This window comes from Eumetopias jubatus, unplaced genomic scaffold (genome assembly GCF_037043125.1).
Source record: "Eumetopias jubatus isolate StellerSeaLion01/CBP00866 unplaced genomic scaffold, mEumJub1_p1.0 scaffold_17, whole genome shotgun sequence".
Lineage (NCBI taxonomy): Eukaryota > Metazoa > Chordata > Mammalia > Carnivora > Otariidae > Eumetopias > Eumetopias jubatus.
This window is the reverse complement of record NW_028274823.1, coordinates 72158146-72179280: the sequence shown is the minus strand read 5'-3', so window position 1 is coordinate 72179280 and position 21135 is coordinate 72158146. Positions and strand designations below refer to the sequence as shown.

The window sequence follows — 21135 nt, the reverse complement described above, 5'->3', positions numbered from 1 at the left end:
GTGACTACACTGGTGGGGTGAATTGGGAAGTCGATCCATGCAGGTGGCAACTTCTCTGAGCTCTTCCTCGGCCTCAGACCTGTGTCAGTCTTCACAGGAGAGCTGTCCTAAATTTTCTCTGTGGCTGCCACCTCTGCCCGGACCTAGCCCTTGGTAGAGCAGCCCCATCTTCCAAGGGTCCAGACCCACCAGCCCTCTGTTCTGGGGCCAGTGCCCTTTGGGGGCAGCATTGGAGCTGAGGGCAGCCCCATGGGCTAGTCCGGAAGCCTCGGCGTTAGGACCCCCCAAAGCAATCAGGAGGGCCTCACCCGGAACTGGCCCCCGTCGCCGTCATCCAGCTCCAGGATGTAGCCGTCCACGGGGCTGTGGGTGAAGGGTGGCATCCTCCAGGCCAGCGTGACACTGTTGTTGTGGGTACAGCACTTCTCCAGCTGCAGCAGGGGGCTGGGCGGCACTGTGACAGGAACCGCTAGTTCAGTGCCCCAACCCCTCGCAGGGCCCCGGAATACCTGTGTGGACTTTCCTCCCCCCTGGCAGTGGCCCCCAGCCCCCAGAAGGAACGGTGGCCACCTGTGGTCACTCCCAGCCTCTCGCAGCCCCAGGAGTCTCCCTCTCAAGGCAGGCAGGGGCGAAGGCAAGCACGGGTGACAGGCGACCGTGCACTTCCAGCGTGTCCTGGAATCTGGGGTTGGGGGATGGGAGAGACATGGCAGATGTCCCTGCACCTCTGTGTCTGGAGCCCTAAGGAAGGGCTGTCCTTTTCCCCATCTGCCCACTGAGAATCCCTAGTTTTGAGTCTCAGAACCACTAGGGATTCCCACAGAGCTGGGGTCTGCTGTGTGTCCCCGCACGGGCCTGTGTGGACCCTCTCTGTGGCTTATACCGAGGCTTGGGAAGGAGCTGTTGGGGTGGGGGGCATGCAGAATTCAAAGACACATTTAAACCTTTGGCCGGAAGCACCTTAACGGCCCAGGGAACCAGATCCGGGAAGGAGAGGCAATCTTAGAGTATCCACAGCCAACCCTCGGAATCAGGGATGTGAATCAAATGTATCCTAAGTTCTATCATGGCGAGATCGGGGAAAAAGGTTTTATATTCTAGCTTTTTTCGGGCTCAAGAGATTGTAGAGATAAATCCAGTCCACACTGACAATTGTTGAAGGGAAAATCGCAACATCGGATTCCTAAACACTATGGAGTTCAGTTTGGCTCCAGTCATTAGGGCTGACTTCCAAAACGCACCTGATGGTTCAGCTGGGTGCAGCCCTGTCTTGTCTACAGACTTGGTCTCAGGACTGGCTGAGCAGAGCCAACTCCCCGGGCCTCAGTTTACAAGCACGTAAGGGTCCTCTCTCTGTCCTAGGCTCTGTTGTTGCTTCTCCCACTTCCTCTGTGAATCCACCACCCAATCCCACCCAGAGCAGCATCAAGCCTTGGGAGCGGCTCCAAGCCTCCTTCTTTCACACTCCCCCTTTCCAGAGCCACCCCTTCTTCTGTCACATCTCCCTATCTACTGGACTTCCCTTGCTCCTCAGTACCATGTCTCATTCACACCTAGGGCAGGTGGCGTTTCCAAACCTCGCCTGAGGTGCAAACCAAGTGTGGGAGTGAGCACACAGATGTGCAAGACACTTGTTTCATCTTTAGTGGAAAACTGGCCACATGTTTTGTGGCCTATGGCCCAGCTCCAACTGGCCACTCATAGATTCCATAGGTGTGGCACTCTGTCCTTTGCTATTTTGGTTTTAAAAACCAAACAGCTGTGTTCCCACTCCAGAATGTACCCTTGATGCCTCTGGAGAGAGAGACTTTCGAATAGACTCTGGTTCTGGCCAAGCACTTGCTAATTTTGTAACCTGGTGCAAGGCATGCAACTTTACTTGACCCTTAGCCTGTGTCTCCCATGGCTCTCCCCCACCTCCTAGCACCCTCCATTTTGTTCATTCTACTCTCACCTCTGACCTTCTTGCTCTTCTTGGAATCCAGAAAATGGATTCCTGCCTCAGGGTCTTTGCATTTGCCACCCCTCTGCCACCTGGAATATTCTTCCCCTATATTGCATTCTCTCTCCTCATCCTCACCTCAGAATATCCCCCTTTCCCAAAAAGCCTCCATTGGACATTATATGATATATTTGTATGCTATTTCCTTTTCTAGAATATTAGCTCGATCTTGTGGGAGAGTTTGTTGACTTGTTCAAAGCTGTGTCCTGCACCTAGAAGAGTGCCTGACACACGGCAGACACTCACTAAGTGTCTGAATAAACAACTAATCCTCTTTTACAAATGGGAAAACTCAGGCTCAGACTGGGGTGCTACCCGCCCTGGGCCACCCAGCTAGTGGGTGGCTGAGCTGGGACTTGAACCCGGGTCTGTGACTTTGGCATCTCTCCCCTCCTGCTCTGTTTTCCAATGACCCTGAGCTGCCCCCTCAGAGTGGATGCCTCTTCTGAAAGAAGCACAGACTGAACTGGGCCAACCACGGCTCACCCCTACATTTCATCTGGATGAAGTCCAGCTGGTGGATGGCCTGCAGCAGTGGCTCGCTGTCCAAGGTCAGATCAAACTCCGCAGACACTTTCGGCTCCAGGGCGCCTTTGACCCACTGCTCCTGAGACACCTGGACACGCTTGATCAGAGCGTCCGAGATCTTAAAGGGGAGCACAGAGTTCAGGGTTTTGATTTGCAAAGGAAAATTCATGCAGCAAGTGGTGGGGAAGGAGGAGGGGCTTGGTGTCTGTGGCTGGGGAGGGGGAGGGGAGGGGGGGCTGTGCTAGCCACGTGCTCTCAAGCCACGGCAGAGAAGATATGATCCCTGCCAGCACGATACTGAGCAAATAAAAATGCACTGCATCGTTGGAATCATATTTTAAAAGAGCAATCATCTAAATGTGAAGAAGAAGTTGCTGTTCAAAAATATCAGGCCAAACCATTTTGTGAAGCAAATGATTCTTTTTTAAATACGCAAAAGCAGTCTTCATTATACTGCTTTTGCTAGATCTAGTCCTTTGCAAAGTGAAACACACCAGTGGTTTGTCCCAGGGTCTGAAGGAAGTGCTTTCTATAGCCCCAGAGTTTTGAAGCTCGCTCTCCACAGTGTGTTCCCTCCAAGTTGCTCTGCTCCAAACTCCCCATCACGCCCCCAGCTCTGTTCTCCTCTGCTCATTCCGACACTTGCACGTGTCCCCAGGGAGCCATGATCCTGTGTACCCTTCTTGGGGACTAGTCAAGGAGATTCATCATCTTCCCCACAGATGGAGGACCGCACCACCATCTGAATCACTGTCATGTTCTTGAGAGCGGCTCGTGGCCCTGAGTCAGCCCCGCTATTGGAGGGATGCCCTAGCAAGGCTGCTTGGGCTCTGCGGGCAGTGGCCATCTGTCTACGTCTGCAGGACTCTGCACATGGAGGTAATGGGCCGTGTGGATTCTGCTAACTCACTTCCTCCACCACAGTCTTTCCAGTTTGCCTGGCAAAGACCGTCCTCTCCCATTTGTGGGAAAAATGTTGAGTCTCTGGAAGTCGAAACATAAACACATGACATTTTGGCCCTAGAAATTATGACATTTGACTCCCTCTTGTAACAAGGACACAGAACCAGGGTCACAGCTAGTGAGAGTCAGAGCCAAGAGGAGAATGTAGGTCTTCTGGAATTCTCTGAGCAAAGGAATATCTACTCAATTCCCTGGAAGGGACTGTCCTAAAACTTCGGCTAGTTTGGGGACTTGGAGGTGGGAAGCCAAGCCTGTCTCTGTCCCCCGAGCGCAGGCTTACCTGTAGGAACCCGGAGGGGTCATTCTCCTTGATCACCTCCAGGCAGTACTCCATCAGCCCCGTTGACTGGCGCAGCTTCAATGTGCAGTGATTGATCTGGTCCCAAACCATCTGAGATGAAAAGAACCCCCATTGACCTTCTCATCAGAGGAAGAGCAGCTGGGCTATAGTGGGAGTTGGAGAATTCGCACGGAGAAAGCCCTGAGAGAGGCGACCACCTTGCACCTTCTCCTCTGGCTGTTCTGCTTCTGAGCTCCATGGGCCGTCTCTCCTGGGGAATAAATGGGCCCACTTCCCAACAAGTGGGCCCAATGCCTGACAGAACGAACTCTGTTCCTAAACTCTGGATAGCAGAGAAAGTGCACAGTCTGAAACTCTCCACGGGACCAGTGACCAACTCCTTGTCTTACTTCTCACCTGTCATGGATGGGTTCTGCTGCTTCACTTGAAAGCCACGGACCATCCCCAACACTCATTCCTTCTTTCCTTGAATGTATTATTTCCTAATTCACTTGGGAAATGCCTATAAAATAGGTTGAACCCCCAAGACAATGACGCAGTCTTCCGTCGATGCAGAGTGTTCGTGGCACCTGCCTGGACCAGGAGCCCAGTGTCCTGTGAGGGGAAACTCTCCCCTTCCCACGGTGGACATTGGTCAGATTATTATTGCTCATTTGAGGGCATGAGATACTAGAGAGGGCCTGAAGAAGTGGACTGAGTTGGCGACCTCAGCAGAGTGTGGCCTCGCCACCAACACTGGTCACTTCTGCTCTGCAAGGTGAGAGGCAGAATTCCTTAGACAGAAAACAGGACCTCAGAGAAGATGGGAGACAGTACTTCTGACCTGAGCAGGAGTCTGGGCATCTTACTGCAGCTTTGTAGGGAGAGCATAGCTTTGGGGAAAGTCACGTGAGTGTGAGCAGGTGCAGGGGCAGCTTGCTCATCCCTTCTTCACCTCATTCATTCATTCATTCATTCATCCATTCTCTCACTCAGCTCATATTGACCCGGTGCCTACTGTGTGCTCCACCCCATGTGCGGTGTGGAGGCTGTGATGAGGACCAGAGTGTCATCACCCAGGTACCTACCTTCAGCTTGTGCTCCCTCTCTTTGGTGACCTTGGTGAGCAGCTTGGCTTTCTGCCGAGTTAAAGCGTCGACCAACGCATCACACTGAGCAACCAGGCAGGCTTCATAGTCCAGTCCGTTTTCCTGGGGGAGGCAGAGAACGTTAGGGAGAATACATGCTGAAATCTGGCCAGTGCTAGACACAGAGAAGTATTTCAGAGAAGTTCTTGGCCGAGTCATCTGTAACATTATTACATTGGAAACAATGTGAATATGAGTCAGGGGAGGGGTACCATGAGTCTTGGCACATCTCTATGGTGGAATACCCATTGTCATTCAAACCTTGTTCATTGGGAGTTTTTAATATCATGGAAAATGCTCATGAAAGACTGGAAAAGGGAAGAAAGGGCGGGCTTACAAGTTGTGTACAGCCCAATCCCACACTGTGTGCATGCACACGTGTGTCTAAATCATGGAGGAACATGTCAAAATGGTGAAGCGGTCACCTAAGGTGGAGAGATATCGAACTTTTTCTTAGTCCTGTCTATTCTCTACTTTCCAAAATTTCTACAATATATACTTTTGCTTTTTTGTAATCAGAAGACAGGAAAACAAAATACGGTGCTCTTGCTGTAGGATCTGTCTCGGTCTTAAAACAGAATCCTTCGAGGTCTCTGAGATCAGCAAGGATTCTGACCCCGTGCTGTGGCCTGTGTGGAAGCTCTCACCCCCGGTGACCCAGAACGTGACTGTGTGTCCCTTCCGGGTTCATCATCTCTGTGAACCAGTCCTCCACGCATGCACATTCATATAGAGCACATGTGTGTGCACTCTCCCCTGCAGACAGCTCCTGAGGCCAGAGACTGGGCCTTCTTGATCTGTGTTGGGCTCAGTATGGGACACAGCATGGGTGCTCGGTACACACATGGATTTAGTAAATGATGCATTGATATTTTGATGCACTGATTCCCTGCGTCTGAGGCTATGCAGTAGGACAATAAACCTTCTACAAAATGCTCGCCACAGGACTGTCCCTTCCCTCTTGCCACTTCTCATCTGCTTCCTACACTAACTGCCCTCCTGGGGCTGGCACTCTGCTCACCTGGATCTGCTGCAGGATGTTCTTCAGCTGGACCAGAAACTCCTTTGCTTCTTTCGCCTTATCGGAAACCCCATTTAAGGCCTGGGACAGTTGGGCCTAAAAAGATATCGTGTGTTGAAAAGGCAAATTAGGGGTGAACAGCACACAGTTTGCCCTTCACCAGCAAGGCTGGTGCATGTAGGTGAGGGGCTGGGGCGGATCCCGCGTGCCCCCATTCCTCATGTATGCAGAGACCACTACTGACTCATGGGCCCTAAATAGTTGCTTATTCCTCCAGCAACAGTTAACAAATGTTGATTGACCTACACTCTCCTGTCTGGACCCCAAAGCTGGACAGAGGTAAGGAGCATTCCGCTAACTGGTTGAGTCTGACAGGTCTGCTCCTGATGTTTGCAGAACCCAGGACCAGAAGGCAAATAGAGCCCTCTCCTCCCATGGTAGTTCTATCCCTCATCAGTAGGACCCTCAGATGCTTACATATGGACATCCCAGGTCCCAGCCACCCCCCCCACCCCTATTCGTCTTTTGACCCTCGGTGGGGGAGGGCAGGGAAGAGGCCTGCCGACCCTAGAAATGGGCTGAAGCCATCTGGACTGGGAACCCTGAGGCATCATCTAGAAGTGGGATAAGGGCTCTATGGCAGTCCCCTTAACCCTTGGGACCTCTCTCCTTGCAGAAAGCGGTGTGGACAGAGGCCCAGAGGGGACATCAGTGGCTGGGACCCAGAGGTGGAGCTGCTGGCCTGGATGGAATCTATGGCCTTTACCATCAGGCTTCTTTTTAACAAAATGCACACACACACACAATCGAATTTGTCTCCAAACCTAGCTATCACAGAGACTGATGACCTTGATTGTTAAGCATGTTAACCATGAGTCACATTTTTCTAATTAAAAAGCTGAAGATGGGGCCAGAAAGGCCAGGGTCATATCCTTGCCCTTCCCTTGCTTTCTTGAGGTCTTTGCTCAGATGTCACCTGGTCAGTGAGGCCTTTCCTGATGACCCCATAAAATAGCCCTCTTCCCTCACCCTGCTTTGTTCTTTATAACGTTCATCACCCCTCGACATAGCTTTGTTTACTGGTTGTCTTCCCTCGCTCGAATGTAAGCCCCCTAGCACAGAAAACTTGCCTGGTTTGAGCCCCTGGCACATGGTAGCATTGCATGAATATTTGTGGAATGAATCAATCAGTCAACGGGATTCTTTAGACCATACCAAGGATCCTCCGAGTGTGGTTCCTGGACCAGCAGCCTCAGAGGCTCTTGTCACCTGGGCCTTTGTTTGAAATGCGACTTCTCTGGTCCCATCCCTGAACCTGCTGATCAGAAACTGGAAGGGAAGGGCCAGAGCCTGTCTTTTATGAAGCCCTTGAAAGGGATCTAATGTCGTTTGAGATCCACTGAACTGTACAAACACAGCCTGGCTGAGCATCTCTGAGGACTGTTGTCACTAAAGCCATGGAGTAGAAGAGACGACTCAGGGAAACATGCGGAAAGAGAAGCAGGGGGCCTCAGACCTAGAGAGCACCAACAACACTCAAGGTGAGGTCAAGGTGAAGTTTGGGCTTGGTCCTGCTCAGTGCTTTCTCCACTGCCTTCCCCATCCCTACCCCTGCCCCAGGTGGTTTAGACTCCTCCCCCCATGGCTCACCCAGGGTGTGCCTCTTCTTTCTTTCTTTCTTTCCTTCTTTCTTTCTTTCTTTCTTTCTTTCTTTCTTTCTTTCTTTCTTTCTTTCTTTCTTTCTTTCTTTCTTTCTTTCTTTCTTTCTTTCTTTCTTTCTTTCCTTCCTTCCTTCCTTCCTTCCTTCCTTCCTTCCTTCCTTCCTTCCTTCTTTCTTTCTTTCTTTCTTTCTTAATTTAAACTTTAGGTAGTGAACAGACAGTGCGATATTGGTTTCTGGAGTAGAATTCAGTAATTCCTCACTTACATACAACACCCAGTCCTCATCACAACACGCACCCTCCTTAATCCCCAACCCCAGTGCCACTGTCTATTGCAAGCATAGATGCATGAAGATGAGCCAATCAAACTTACAGGGATGACAAAAGAGTTTTATGTCTGCTCTGTCCAATTCAGCAGCCACCAGCCATGCATGGTACCCAGCATTGAAAGGCCGCTAATTTAACTGAGGAGCTCCATTTTACATTTTATTTAGTTTAAGCTTCAACCCCCACAGGTGGCCCCTGGCTACTGTTCTGGACAGCACAAGTCCCTGTACCTGTCCTGGGAGGGGCGCAGGTCCTAGGACAACTCAGCCCATCCCCAGATAGCTGCACCCACAAAGGAAACCGAGAGGCCAGCATTGTTCATGGGCCCCAAGGGGATCATTAACAACAGGGATTTTATTTATTTATTTATTTATTTTTATTATTATTACTATTTTTATTATGTTATGTTAGTCACCATACAGTACATCATTAGTTTTTGATGTAGTTTCCATGATTCGTTGTTTGCGTATAACACCCAGTGCTCTTTTATTTTTTAAAAAAGATGTATTTATTTATGTGAGAGAGAGAGAGAAAGAGAGAGAGACAGTGCGTGAGCATGAGCAGGGGGAGGGGCAGAGGGAGAAAGAGAATCTCTAGCAGACTCCCCACTGAGTGCAGAGCCAGATGAGAGGATCAATCTCGCGACCCTGAGATCACGACCTGAGCTGAAATCAAGAGTTGGACTCTTAACTGACTGAGCTCCCTAGGCGCCCCAACAACAAGGATTTTATTTATTTATCTATTCATTTTTAAAGATTTTATTTATTTATTTGACAGAGAGAGACACAGCGAGAGAGGGAACACAAGCGGGGGGAGTGGGAGAGGGAGAAGCAGGCTTCCCGCCGAGCAGAGAGCCCGATGTGGGGCTTGATCCCAGGACCCTGGGATCATGACCTGAGCCGAAGGCAGATGTTTAACGACTGAGCCACCCAGGCACCCCCAACAAAAAGGATTTTAAATTGAAGTCTATCAGTGTCTAGAAAAGTGTAGCACTTCCTTCCCTATTCTAATCTCTGAAACATGGGGCCCACAGAGGCTGCACCAGTTCCTTCCCCAAGGAGGGGTCCATCTCTTGCTAACCTATATAGTCCTTGATGCAGGGGACTTTGTCTTTTGTCTTTGCATTTCTAGCCAGTGGTGCCACCACAAAAGAGAGGTGCAGAAAATGCTCACTGACAGATAGTGATTGCTTGACTGGAGGTATATGCTAACGTAGGACAGATCCCGGTAACTCCATCACGGCTGCTCACGCCCTTTGCCAGAGAGGAGCCCTGAGTGCCGCCTTAGTGAGGGTCCTCCACCCTCTGGCTGGCACTTGGCACCAGCTCGGCCCTGTCCCTGCTCCAGCCATCTAGTGCCAGCCTCCCAGCAGCCCAGCCCACTGCAGGGCCCATCCACCTGCTTCCTCCTTGGCAAGTAGACCAAGGAGCATGGCCGGGAGCCCAAGAACAGAGTGGTTTTGAAGGACACCAGTGACCTTAGGCCAATACCCAGCTCAAAGGGGAATAATCTCACAGCTCAGTAGACATTGCTGCCAGGTCCACCAGCCTTGCTGCCTGATCTTTCCCGCCCCTTCTTCTCAATGCCCCCTGGAGGGGCTACCTGGGCACAGACCATCCCAGGGCCCAGCAGTGTGTTCATTTGCCTGAGGGTTCCTGCACCCTGGTCTCCCATTTCTCCATGGAAGAACCCCGGATGGCAGTGTGAGTGCTCGGGGAGGGGGAGGCACTAGGGGATGTCCTGCAAGCACACACTTACACTTTTCTTGACCTTGATTGTTTCATGTACAAAATGGGCACAAGTCACCTCTACTGCCCAGAGGATAGCATTGTGGAAGTTGGATCTGGCTGTTCTAGTGGAAAAGAAGCAAAGGTTTTTGGGGTGAATGTGGAAATCATTTTTCAAGAGGCAAATCGTTTATTTGTTGGCATTGTGTCAGGGGTTTACAGCGTATTGTATTTCGCTTCTGTTTTATTTATTTATTTATTTATTTACTTACTTACTTATTTTTTTTTAAAGATTTTATTTATTTATTCGTGAGAGACAGAGAGAGAAGCAGAGGGAGAAGCAGGCTCTCCGCAGAGCAGGGAGCCTGATGCGGGACTCGATCCCAGGACCCCGGGATCATGACCTGAGCCGAAGGCAGGCGCTTAACGACTGAGCCACCCAGGCGCCCTACTTCCTTACTTATTAATTTATTTATAGACGTGCTTCTTCTTTCCCATGGAGACTGTTTGGAGTACTACCTGTGGACACTGAAAATTGACCCTTTCTGGTCTGAAAGAAGAGCCTGCGGTCTGAGAAATGAGAATGGGTTGTGTTGTCTCTTTGGATGGCGACTATACCAAACTCTTGAAAAGAAAGGAAATATCCAGGCAGAAGATGAATGTTTTTCATGATTGAGTGGATTTTTAAAGTATTTTAATTCCAGGATGGTCAACATCCAGTGTTATATTAGTTTCAGGTGTACAATATAGTGATTCATGGCTGAATGGATTTTTTTTTTTTTAAGTAGGCTCCACGCCCAGTGTGGAGCCCAGCATGGTGCCCAAACTCACAACCATGAGCCCAAGACCCAAGCTGAAATCAAGAGTCAGACACCCAACCGACAGAGCCACCCAGGTGCCCCATGACTGAATGGATTTTAATCTGCATCAGAAAGTTGCATTTTATGTCTCCCTATTCTTTGAAGGTTAGAATTATGTTCCTATAAGTATTTCCGAGCTGGGTCAAAGCAACAGCCTTCCTGGCCCAGCATTAGGTCTTCACCAGCAGCTCCAAGGAACCGCTTCTAGGTATACAGGGCCCTCGTCTTCCATTCTGGATGGTGGCGCAGTACATTGTAATGCATGAGGCATGAGGACCCTGGGCTAGTATGGTTCAAATCCAGGCCCCATCATCGGTTAGCTGGGCATCTTCATCTCTTTGGTCTACAGTGTCCTCCCCTATAAGATGGGAAGGATGGTAATAACCCCTACCTCCAAAGATGTCTTACGATTATGCTTAGTAATGTAAATCAAGCATTCCCGAAATCCTCTTTAATTGTGAAACCCAGGTCTGCCATATATGAATTGTTGCGGACTGAATGTTTGTGTTCCCCAAAAATCCATATGTGAAGGCCCTAACCCCCAGTGTGATGTTATTTGGACATGGGCCCTTTGGGAGGTAATTAGGTCCTGAGGATGGAGCTCCAATGATGGCATTCATGTCCTTAGAGGAAGAGACAGGAGAAATATCTTTCTCTCTCTCTCTTCTTGCACATGTACCAAGGAAAGACCATGTGAGGACACAGTCTAGGGGTGGCCGGCCAGCGGAAAGGCAGGAAGAGAGGCTCAATAGGAACTGACTCAGCCAGCACCTGGATCTTGGACTTGCAGCCTCCAGAACAGTAAGAATGGATCTGTTGTTGAAGCCACTCACTCTGTGGTATTTTGTTACAGCAGCCTGAATAGCTTAAGGCATGCATTTATCTAAATTATCTAACTGGGGGCGCCTGGGTGGCTCAGTTGGTTAGGTGTCTGACTCTTGATTTCAGTTTGGGTCTTGGTCTCAGGGTCCTGGGATCGAGCCCCTCGTCGGGCTCCCTGCTCAGGGGGGAGTCTGCTTCTCCCTCTCCCTTTGCCCACCCCCTGCCCCCGCTCGTTCTCTCTCTCTCTCTAGAATAAATACATAAAATCTTAAAAAAAAATAAATTGCCTAACTGGGATCTATTACAGTTTGGGTTCAAATGGCCTCAGAGATAATTCTCTCTTCTATGTTCGTCATGGTCTCTGTGCACAGGCTCCTAAGCTGCTTCCTTTCCAACCTGGTCCTTGTTCTCTCACATCTGGTTACCCAGCAGGAGGGCAGGAGGGCAGGAGGTTAGAACCAAGAATCTAAACATGGCTCAGTCCAGCCTCTGATTTCACACACACAGAAACTGAGCTTCTAGTAAAAGGTGACTGTAAAGAGTGCACACACAGATTACTGCATTCCCTTTGATGGTAGAAGGCACACCCTGTATGAGTAGCATGCCTCACACACAGTGGACACTCATTAAATGTTTTTTGGAAGTTGCCCAAGGTCATACAGCTTACTAGAAGCCATTCTTGTTTGAATGTAAAATCTCGAGAAACTTGGTGCCTCTCTCAAGGAAGCTATTGTCCATAGGCTTGAAGGGGGTGGAGGAATAAGACCCATGTTATTATTATTTTTTAAAAGATTTTATCTATCATCTATCTATCTATCATCTATCTATCTATCATCTATCTCTCTCTCTCTCTCTCTCTCTATCTATCTATCTATCTATCTATCTATCTATCTATCTATCATCTATCATCTATCTATCTATCTATCTATCTATCTATCTATCTATCTATCATCTATCTATCATCTATCTATCTACCTATCATCTATCTATTTAGAGAGTGCAAGCAGGGGAAGGGGCAGAGGGAGAGGGAAAGAGGGAATCTCAAGCTAACTCCGGAGCTGAGTGTTGAGCCTGATGCAGGGCTTGATGCCATGACTCTGAGATCATGACCTGAGCAGAAATCAAGAGTCAGACACTTAACTCAGCCACCCAGGTGCCCTGAGACCCAACTTATTACAATGTCCTTTTGTGTGCATCTAACATCATTACTTAAGTTTGAAGAACATTTTCCCCACAAGCTAGGGAATCCTTCCTTTTAGCACTATAGACCCCGCTGCTAAATGAGAAAAGGCAAGGCCCCCAGTAGTGCCCGTCTACTGGGGTGCAAGGTGGGGCTTTGAGTTTAACGCTGCCCACATGCAGTGATGGGGCAATGTCCGATTATATGCTGAAGATCACCACTTAAAGGTCATGCCAGAAAACTGAATCCCGCATATCCAAGTAACCTCTTGACCACTGTCTCTCAAACGCAGCCCTGACCATGGCATTTCCCTTCCCACCAATGTTTTCTACACCCCACTGAATCAAGGTCCTGTCCAAGGCTCTGGACGTTGTCGCCCTCTCTAGTGTCACCTCCCAGGGCTGCCCATGAGGTTTCTACCCTTCGGTCAAACTGGAATCAGCCACCTCTGGGCTTCTGTCCTCCCCACCTTGGCTCCTGCAGTGCCCTCTGCCTCATAAGCTCTCTCGCTCAAGTTGTGCAGGCTGTTGCCTGCTAACATCCCATCCATCTGTACACACCCTTCCCAAATGCTACGTCTTCCCGAAGCTTTTGCTACCCTCCCCAAATGAAGTGTGCCCTTTGATCTCAGACCAGGCTGGCTTCTAGGACATAGCTTACTGTCTTTGAGACATGTGGCCCAGGAGTGCATTGGCTTTCCTGCTCTGTTGGCCCATCCCAGGCCCCCGATGCCTGGCAAGCTTGTCCTGTGCATGTTGTGTGGAGAACACTGTGCCTTACACTTACAATGTGCTGCATAAATAGCTGTGTCAGTGAGTTGATTTTGTTCTAGATTTTGTCTGACTAGCTCCCTTGAGCTATGCAAGACTCAATTCTCCCACATGCTGGGCATAATTAAAATGGCCATGTGGTCACTCTGAATCCACTGTTTCTAGGGCACAGAGCCCCATATGGTACTGGGCACTGGCAGTCTGACCCTACCCTGCTGATTGAGATGCTTTTCATGACTTGTGGGTATTAACTCTTTCTAGTTACCTGCCACCATTGATCCACCCAAATGTCACCATACAAGGTGGGACATACCGATGTCCTTCCATGCCCGGCTTCTGCTTGAAGACCAAGCATTCTTCCACCTACTCCTGCTCACTCCCTTTTCTTAGCGACATGCCAGCAGCTGGAGAAGCCCTGTCCCAGAGCAGCATCCCCTCTCCAGATGGCAGAGAGCAACTCTGTTTTCCAGTCTTCTCCAAACTGCTAGCCACAGGCTTGAAGAGCTCAGTAACCAAATAAACAAAACTGTCCTAGTGGTCAGCCTAAATTAAGGCTTGGAAACCCAATGGTGGGCCTTACTATTGAAATAGATGTAGTGACAGATCCAGAGACTAGAAAACCTAGCACCCGTCTCCTGGGGGACAACTCACAGGGACAGGCAGGTGCAGGGAGGTCCTGGGAGAGGGGAGGGGATTGACCCACACAGGGTGCTAAGATGGGAATGGGGACACCCCCTCTCCCCAATGAGGTAGTGGCAGCCAGACCTCCCAGATTCCTTGACCCCGTAAGATCCCTCCTTCCCAGTCAGCTCCCAGGACCCAGTGCCCATGCCCAAGGGGCCAGGTTATAGAGATTTTGTTCCATAAAGTGTGGACAACTGATGCTAAGGGGACAAGTCTCTCAGGTAGAAGTCCACTTAGGGAAAGATCAGACCAGTCTTTGCCGTGAGAGGAGAAATGCTGGATGGCAAGCCTCTTTTGTGTCTACTGTGGGCCACAGGCTAACGGGGAGCCCCCTCCAAGTAGCAGAAAATATCTTTGGTGGAAGAACTAAGCAGCCAGGGGTTACCCAGGCAGCTTCTTTCCAGTGGATGTGGCCCAGATTTGAGGGGGGGGGTCCCCTGAGGCTAGACAGCATAGAGGATCAGCTCCGTCCCCAGTGACTCCTGTGTTCCTGGCCACTGAGCCAGTAAGGAGGAGACATGGTATTTGAATGGGGCTCTAGATACTGATCCAGTGCTCTGTTCTGTGATCCGCCAAATCCAGAACCTCTAGCTGGAGGCTGTTGTCATGACCCTGTCCACATCGAAGAACTGTATCTATGAAGACCCCACCTGCCCTTACTGCCCCCACCCAGGGCTGACGCAAAATAAGCGAATACTCTAAGGGGATCTAACTTTCCTTGATTTCTCAGACCTATTCAGTTGCCCCGGTTGTGAGTTCTTAGGGTGTATCAGTTTCTTGCTGCTGCTGGACAAGTTACCATAAACTTAGTGGCCTGAGTCAATACTGGGTTTATTCGCTTACAGTTCTGGAGTCTTACAGAGCTAAAATCAAGGTGTCAGCAGGGCTGGTTCCTTCTGGAGAATTTAAGGGAGAATCTGTTTCCCTGACTCTATCACCGTCTAGAGGCACATGGACCCCCGGGCCCCTGGCCCTTCCTCCACTGGTCAGCCTCCTGCTGCGTCCTCGGGTCTCCTACCACTAACTCTGGCCTCCTCCCTCCTCTTACATGGATCCTCACGATGACATCAGACCCCGATGAGTAATCCAGGACCACCTCCTTATCTCAGACTCCTTAGACCTGCAAAGTCCTTTTTACCATATAAGGTCACACATTCACAGGTCCGAGGATTGGGACAGGGGCGTCCTTGGGGGTCATAATTCAGCCTGCCGCACCTGGCAACTGAACTTATCCTTTCCAATCTCATCTCACATGTGATGACTGGAACGTTCAGTGTCTGGCACCTCAGAGGCCCACGCTCGGGTGAGGTCACGTTGGGTGTATTCAGTGTTGTATTCCTAGCTCCGGGCCAGGTGCCTGGCACACAGTCGTGACCAGAAATGGTGCCTGACTGAAGGCCTGTTTCCACTTGGATCCCCTGTTTCTCACAGAGGGTACGGGGCAGGTATGAGGACAAGACCCATCCACGAAAGACCCGCCTTCTGAGGCCAGAAGTGGGGGTCCTACTGAGAAGGCTATAGTTTGTGTGCCTCAGAGCACACTGTGGCTGCCTGAACCCGGCTGCAAGTTGTCCTCTCTTGCAGTGGCACAGCTCTCTGACACTGGGGACGTCCCATCAACAACAACAGTAACAAAGGATGACATTCCCTAAGTGCCAAGCCTTTCCATGCCTAATTTAGTTGATTGCTCACAACCTCTCAGGGAGGTGCTATTATTATTATCCTCGTTTTACAGCAGAGAGGACTGAGGCTCAGAGAGGTGAAGTAGTTTGCTCCAGATCACACAGCTGGAAGGTGGCAGAGCCAGGGCTCAAAGCCAGGTTTTTCTGGACCCAAAGCCCGGGCACTTAGCTCATGCTGCTTTCAGATACTCAACCAACATGGAGGAAGGAGAAACCTGATCTTCCACCAACACTCCTTGGAGGCAGGGCTGGTGGGCTGGGACAGCCCCTCATCGCTGGCTGCATCTTTAGTCTTGAACAGATTCCCGTCCCTGGCATTCTGTCTGTTCAGTCAGGGCTGCCTATCTGCCAATGTCTCAGGAATTTGTCAGACCTGAGCTCCATTCTCCACTCCATGAAAATTTCAGATATGCAGTGGCCATAGCAACTTTCCAGATGTCAAAGTGACATTCCCTTCAGCCTGGGCGATGCACCTGCACAGCCTAGTGGCCCTCCCACAGGTGGAGGAGATGCTGACCAGCACTTACTTCCCACTCCAGCGCTGCCCAGGGGCGGGCTTAGTGGGGAAAGCAGGAGAGACGAGAGTGCACCCGGTAGGTAGAGGATAGGGTCGGCATGTGAACCCCACACCTCATTCAACCTGGGTCCTAATGCAGTTGAGGGGTAGGAGGGATTGTGTGGACTCAGTCATAAAACATAGTTCTCAAAAAGATGTTTCTATTTATGATTCTGACACCATTTTCAAGGTGTGGGTTCTTTCCGCCGCACTGAGCAACACCAGCTAGGTGTGCACCAATTCAACTCAATACCTGGAGACAGCATCAGATCCCATAGGTTAAGGGCTCAGTCCTACAAGACTGTCCACCACCCACTTCAGATGCCAATCTCAAGCCCACATGTCCCCTGTGCTTCTGGCAGCCGGGCTATAGATCAGAGGTTCCCATGACCCCCTCCTTGGGTTTGATTAATTTACTAGAGCAGCATCCAGAACTCAGAGACACACTTTACTTACTAGATTACTAGTCTGTTAAAATGGGATAAAACTCAGGATTGGTTAGATGGAAGAAGAGATCATAGGGTAAGGCCAGCGCCTGGAGAGGCGCAAGCACGAAGGCATACCCACATCCCACCCAAGCAGGCGGCCTCCTCACCCTCCCAGGGTAAAATCCAACTCCCCCCTTGGGGAGTCCAAGCCCGCTGGGACCTTTCCCATGCACCTTCTGAAATGTTCCATCCTGCCGTGTAAGGGATGAGGACCCAGCAAGTGAGACACCAATGGGTGACACAGTGGTGACCTTCCAGCCTCATCATTTCCCCGGGCAGCTTCCGAGCTTCCCATTCTTAGATTTATCTTCTGTTCAAGATTTGTGGGCCTGGTAAGATTAGCACACTGTTGACCTTGGTGATCAAGCAGACAAGCAAGCTACGGGAATATGTTGGTAAGACAGGCCTCTGGCAGGGAATAGAAGCACACCAGATGGCCAGAGCATCCATCATCCCAGCCATTGGGGTGCCAAGTGGGGAGAGGCTGCCATTTTCCTGCAGTCAAGATACTTCTCAGCTCAAGCCCTCACCTTCGATCAGCCTCAAGGGGACGTGTTATGGGTTGAATTGAGTCCTCCCAAAAAGATATGTTGGAGTCCTAACCCCAGTACCTCAGAATGTGACCTTACCTGGATATGGGGTCTTTAAAGAGGTATTCAAGTTAAAATGAGGCCCTTAGGTGGGCCCTAATCCAATAAGACTGGTGTCCTTAGATACAGGGGAAGTTTGGACACAGACGTAGACACACATGGAGGGAAGTCACCACATAAAGACGGGGTGATGCAGCCACAGGCCAAGGAGCTACCAGAAGCTGGGAGAGAGGCCTGGAACCAATCCTTCCCTAGAGCCTTTGAAGGAAGTGGCCTTGTGTCACCTTGGTTTCAAACTTCTGACCCCCAAAACTGCAAGAGAATAAATCTCCGGTCTCCCAAGTCACGTAGTCTGTGGGACTCTGTTAGGGCAGCGCCAGCAAGATGCAAAAGGGTCTAAGTAGGACCTTCACAGATGTCCTGCTTCTGTGAAGCAGGAGTTGATCCTCCTCTATTCTGCTCTGCCTGGAAATGCATTCCTCCTTCTATAAAAAAATCCCGTCTCTGCCAGAATGTCTCTCCTTCCAAACCCCAGGTTCAAGGTTTTCTCTCCTGTGGCTCACGCAAGACGAAGTCAGAACTTCTCAGCCTGGCTGTCAACACTTTGATCCATTCATCGGTCTTCACTCAACAGCCATCTGCTGGCCTCCTACAAATGAGGATGGGTCAGAAGGGTCAGCACCTTCTCCCTCCCTGGGCTAATTTGCAACCCAGGTACCTACCTTCTGGCAGACCCATGACCCTGAGCTCTTGTCCCAGCTGTCACTCCCACTGAGGATGTCCGTCTTCAGTCCTGCTCAGCTTGCCCAAGTCCCACTCCAAGTTCTCTTCTGCCACGATGGCTTCCAAGAGTCCATGTGTTTGTGGGGGCCCTTCTCCCCTGTTCGCCCTCAGCCTCTCACTTTCCCCCAGGGCTAGTCCTTGTCACTGTCTTTCTTGAGATCCAGTTACTCGATAAACCTGCTGGTGTCACTCACTGGCCCAGGACTGCCAGGGTGAGCAGTGAATTCCTCTTTGTGTCCCCAGTACTGTACCCGCACAGAACAGACACCCACTAGTGTCTGTGAATTGCTCACTCATGAATAGTGAATCGACCAAATCTAGTGCATGGGCTGCAGGGCAGCAGAAGAGCAAGGATGAGTCTTTGTTCCCTTGGGTGGGGTCCAGGGGCACAGCTGTAGCCTGAAGTTCTATTTCTAGAGCTATGATGCCTTATTCCGGACGTGGCCTCACCTTCCGGCCTGCCCTTCCGGCTCATCCCAGCTTTGTGGACTCTTCCCAGGGGTCCTACCCTGGTGGGAGCGCCTGAGACCCACTCCTTTGGGCGATTTTAGATTCTTCCCCACTTCAGATGAGAAAAATAGAGCCAGACACCCTTCCAACTTCCTTCCTTCCCCCCCGCTTAGACCCTTCCAAAGGAGGTGGGTGGGATGGAGGGAGGTTCAGGGGAAGGGGAGGCTCCTTTCTTGCAGAGAGGTTTCAGATAAAGGCAATGTGAACCTGGAATGGATGCAGTGTAGCTACATGTCGGCTGGCTGGACTCAGAAATTCCTACAGAGGGAAATTCTCCACCAAGCCAGCCACTCAGGCTTTGGTAGATGGGAGACCGTCACTGAGGTGCTCTGCTCCCCAGGTCACAGTTCAGCTTCACACTAATGGAGGCCTTGAGTGCAGAATAAGAGGACCCTACCTTACCTGTTGGCCATGTGCTCAGAAGCCCCGCCGAGTGGACCCCTAGAAGTGGACTTGGGAGTCAGGGTCTGAGTGCAAACCCTAATTTTTCTGTGACTGGGTTTCTGACCCTCTCTGAGCCCTTGTGTCCTTACCTGGGAAATGGGGTAATGATACACACCCCACGGGGCTATCTCAGATTCATGGAAAGCCCTGGGTTCAAGGGCTGGCACTACTAACAAGACCCCGGGGAGGCTTCTCCAGAAATTGCAGGGACCCCGGTTTTTCTGCTGTTGGCCATCTAGTTCCTCATAATAGCACGCTCATTTCAATTTGAGAAATTGCCTCTTCCCCACAGGGTACAGTCTGGTGGGAATGGAATAAGCCCTGATCCCACAGTCTTCACCCCCACGAGGGGCAAACACATGCCCTGATCTAGGCCAGCATTATGCCAGCTCCTTGGAACTCAAAACCGAGCAAACAGACAAAGAGACCTAGAAGAATGAGCATTTGTTCTGTTGCTCTCTGTCCTCCTGTAGATCCTGCTTCTTAGCATTTGGAAAAGCCTTTGGAGCCCGAATGCTGGGTTCAAATCTTGGAGCCCAAGCTCACATACTCTGTGAGCTTGGGTGAATCATTTCATCTCTCCCTTTCCCCATTTTTCTCAACCACAAAAGGGACAATAATGGCGGTAGCTACCTACAATGTTATTAAGCAAGTTCATCCATGTGAGGAGCCGAGAAGAGGCCACCGCACATGGGCTATGTGCTCACTGTTGTTACATTGCTCAAAACTCCCACTGATTCTGCGAGTACTCAGGAAAAAAAGTATTTTATCTCCAACAAATTCTCTTCGAGTTACCTGGACTTGATTTCTTTTGTTTGCAATAAAGAACTCTACGTGATTTAGTGGTTAGGAGGCCAAACACAAAGATAGCCAGGTTAAAATTCACGATTCTTGTTGCACCTCGATGAAGGTGATCCTTACGGAGATGGGGAGACAGGAGGCCTCTTTTCTTTCCTCACCACAACTCAGCTTCAGGCTCCGACTCTCCAAATGCTGACAGCTTAGGAGTTCTCCGTGAACTCCTGTCCCCAGGCACACAGTGGGAGCAGTCGGGCCCGTCAACTGGGATCCGGAAGCTGCCAATACTGATAATGTCAGAGCCCCCAGCCACACTTCCTGGCTAGGATGTAATGCTGAGGTCAAAAATAAGAAGAGGCAAGCCTGGTGGTGAATATCACCGGGAAGTGGCTTCCAATCATCAGATATACCCGTGGGCACACGGTTCCTTCCTATTCTGATAAGGCGGTCAGTGAGTGCCAAATGACCCTCAGGAGTGCACATGTGCAGGAATCAGACTCAGAATAATTGGAAAATTCATGCCCCGCTGGGACTCGGGCTTGTCAGTTCCCGTTACACTGAACGGGCAAAGGCAGTTGCGGGTCCCACCTCCCAGACACAAGCCCCCCTTAGTACAACTGTCACATCTCTGTGCCTCTGCACCTGCTGCGCCCTCCTCCTTGCTTTGCCAGAGCACACAGTCATCATTCAAGTGTCCCTCCTTCATGTTGTCTTGCCCGCAGCCCCAGCCCTCCCAGAGTCTACGGAGATGCACCTTTTCTGGGCCCCCATGCCACCCCACACCTTATCATATTATCTGTCATCATGCATTTACTGTTTCTTCTGCTAACCTGTGTGGTCTTAGAAGATGGAGACTCTGTTTGCTTCATCTTTGGATGAACTACCAGGGTATAGGCAATAAGTATTTGTTGAATAAGTGAATAATTTTTGTTGTTGTTAGATAAACGACAGGGAAGTTTAAAAGTGAACCAAGGATTGAAGGCAAGGACTAGAGCTCTATCTTAGCTTTGGATCTGACAGGCAATATAACATTAGAATGATTGTGCAATTTCCTTTCTTACTCTTTGGGGTCACTTACTCTAAAAAAGGATTATGTGGATCTCATTTGTCATTAACCACATAGAGATACTATGAGGAGAATATGCTGTGGAGGTATACTGATGATCTCAAACTAACACTTTTAAACTTGCTCAGGAAGTGCTAGATTTATGTTTCTACCATAGTAGAGTACATGGATTTTAAACGAAATGAAACTATCCAGAAAAAGGTTTAGGGCAGAGCAAAGAAGTTCAAAGGAAACCAAAGTAATAA

General features: G+C 50.1%; 1 protein-coding gene across 3 annotated transcripts in view; it reads right to left on the bottom strand.

The window, feature by feature from the left end:
* TRIM67 (tripartite motif containing 67) overlaps window positions 1-21135 on the bottom strand; it is a 45407-nt gene that overhangs the window by 7032 nt on the left and 17240 nt on the right. For 2 of the 3 annotated variants that reach the window (XM_028104651.1, XM_028104652.1), the window contains 5 exons: window positions 5943-6038; window positions 4862-4984; window positions 3774-3884; window positions 2489-2648; window positions 309-454 (listed from right to left, as the gene is read on the bottom strand). In XM_028104651.1, coding sequence (XP_027960452.1) covers window positions 309-454; window positions 2489-2648; window positions 3774-3884; window positions 4862-4984; window positions 5943-6038 — 636 coding nt within the window. The remainder of the gene's footprint in view (window positions 1-308; window positions 455-2488; window positions 2649-3773; window positions 3885-4861; window positions 4985-5942; window positions 6039-21135) is intronic. The other variant, XM_088020219.1, reaches the window with a different exon arrangement.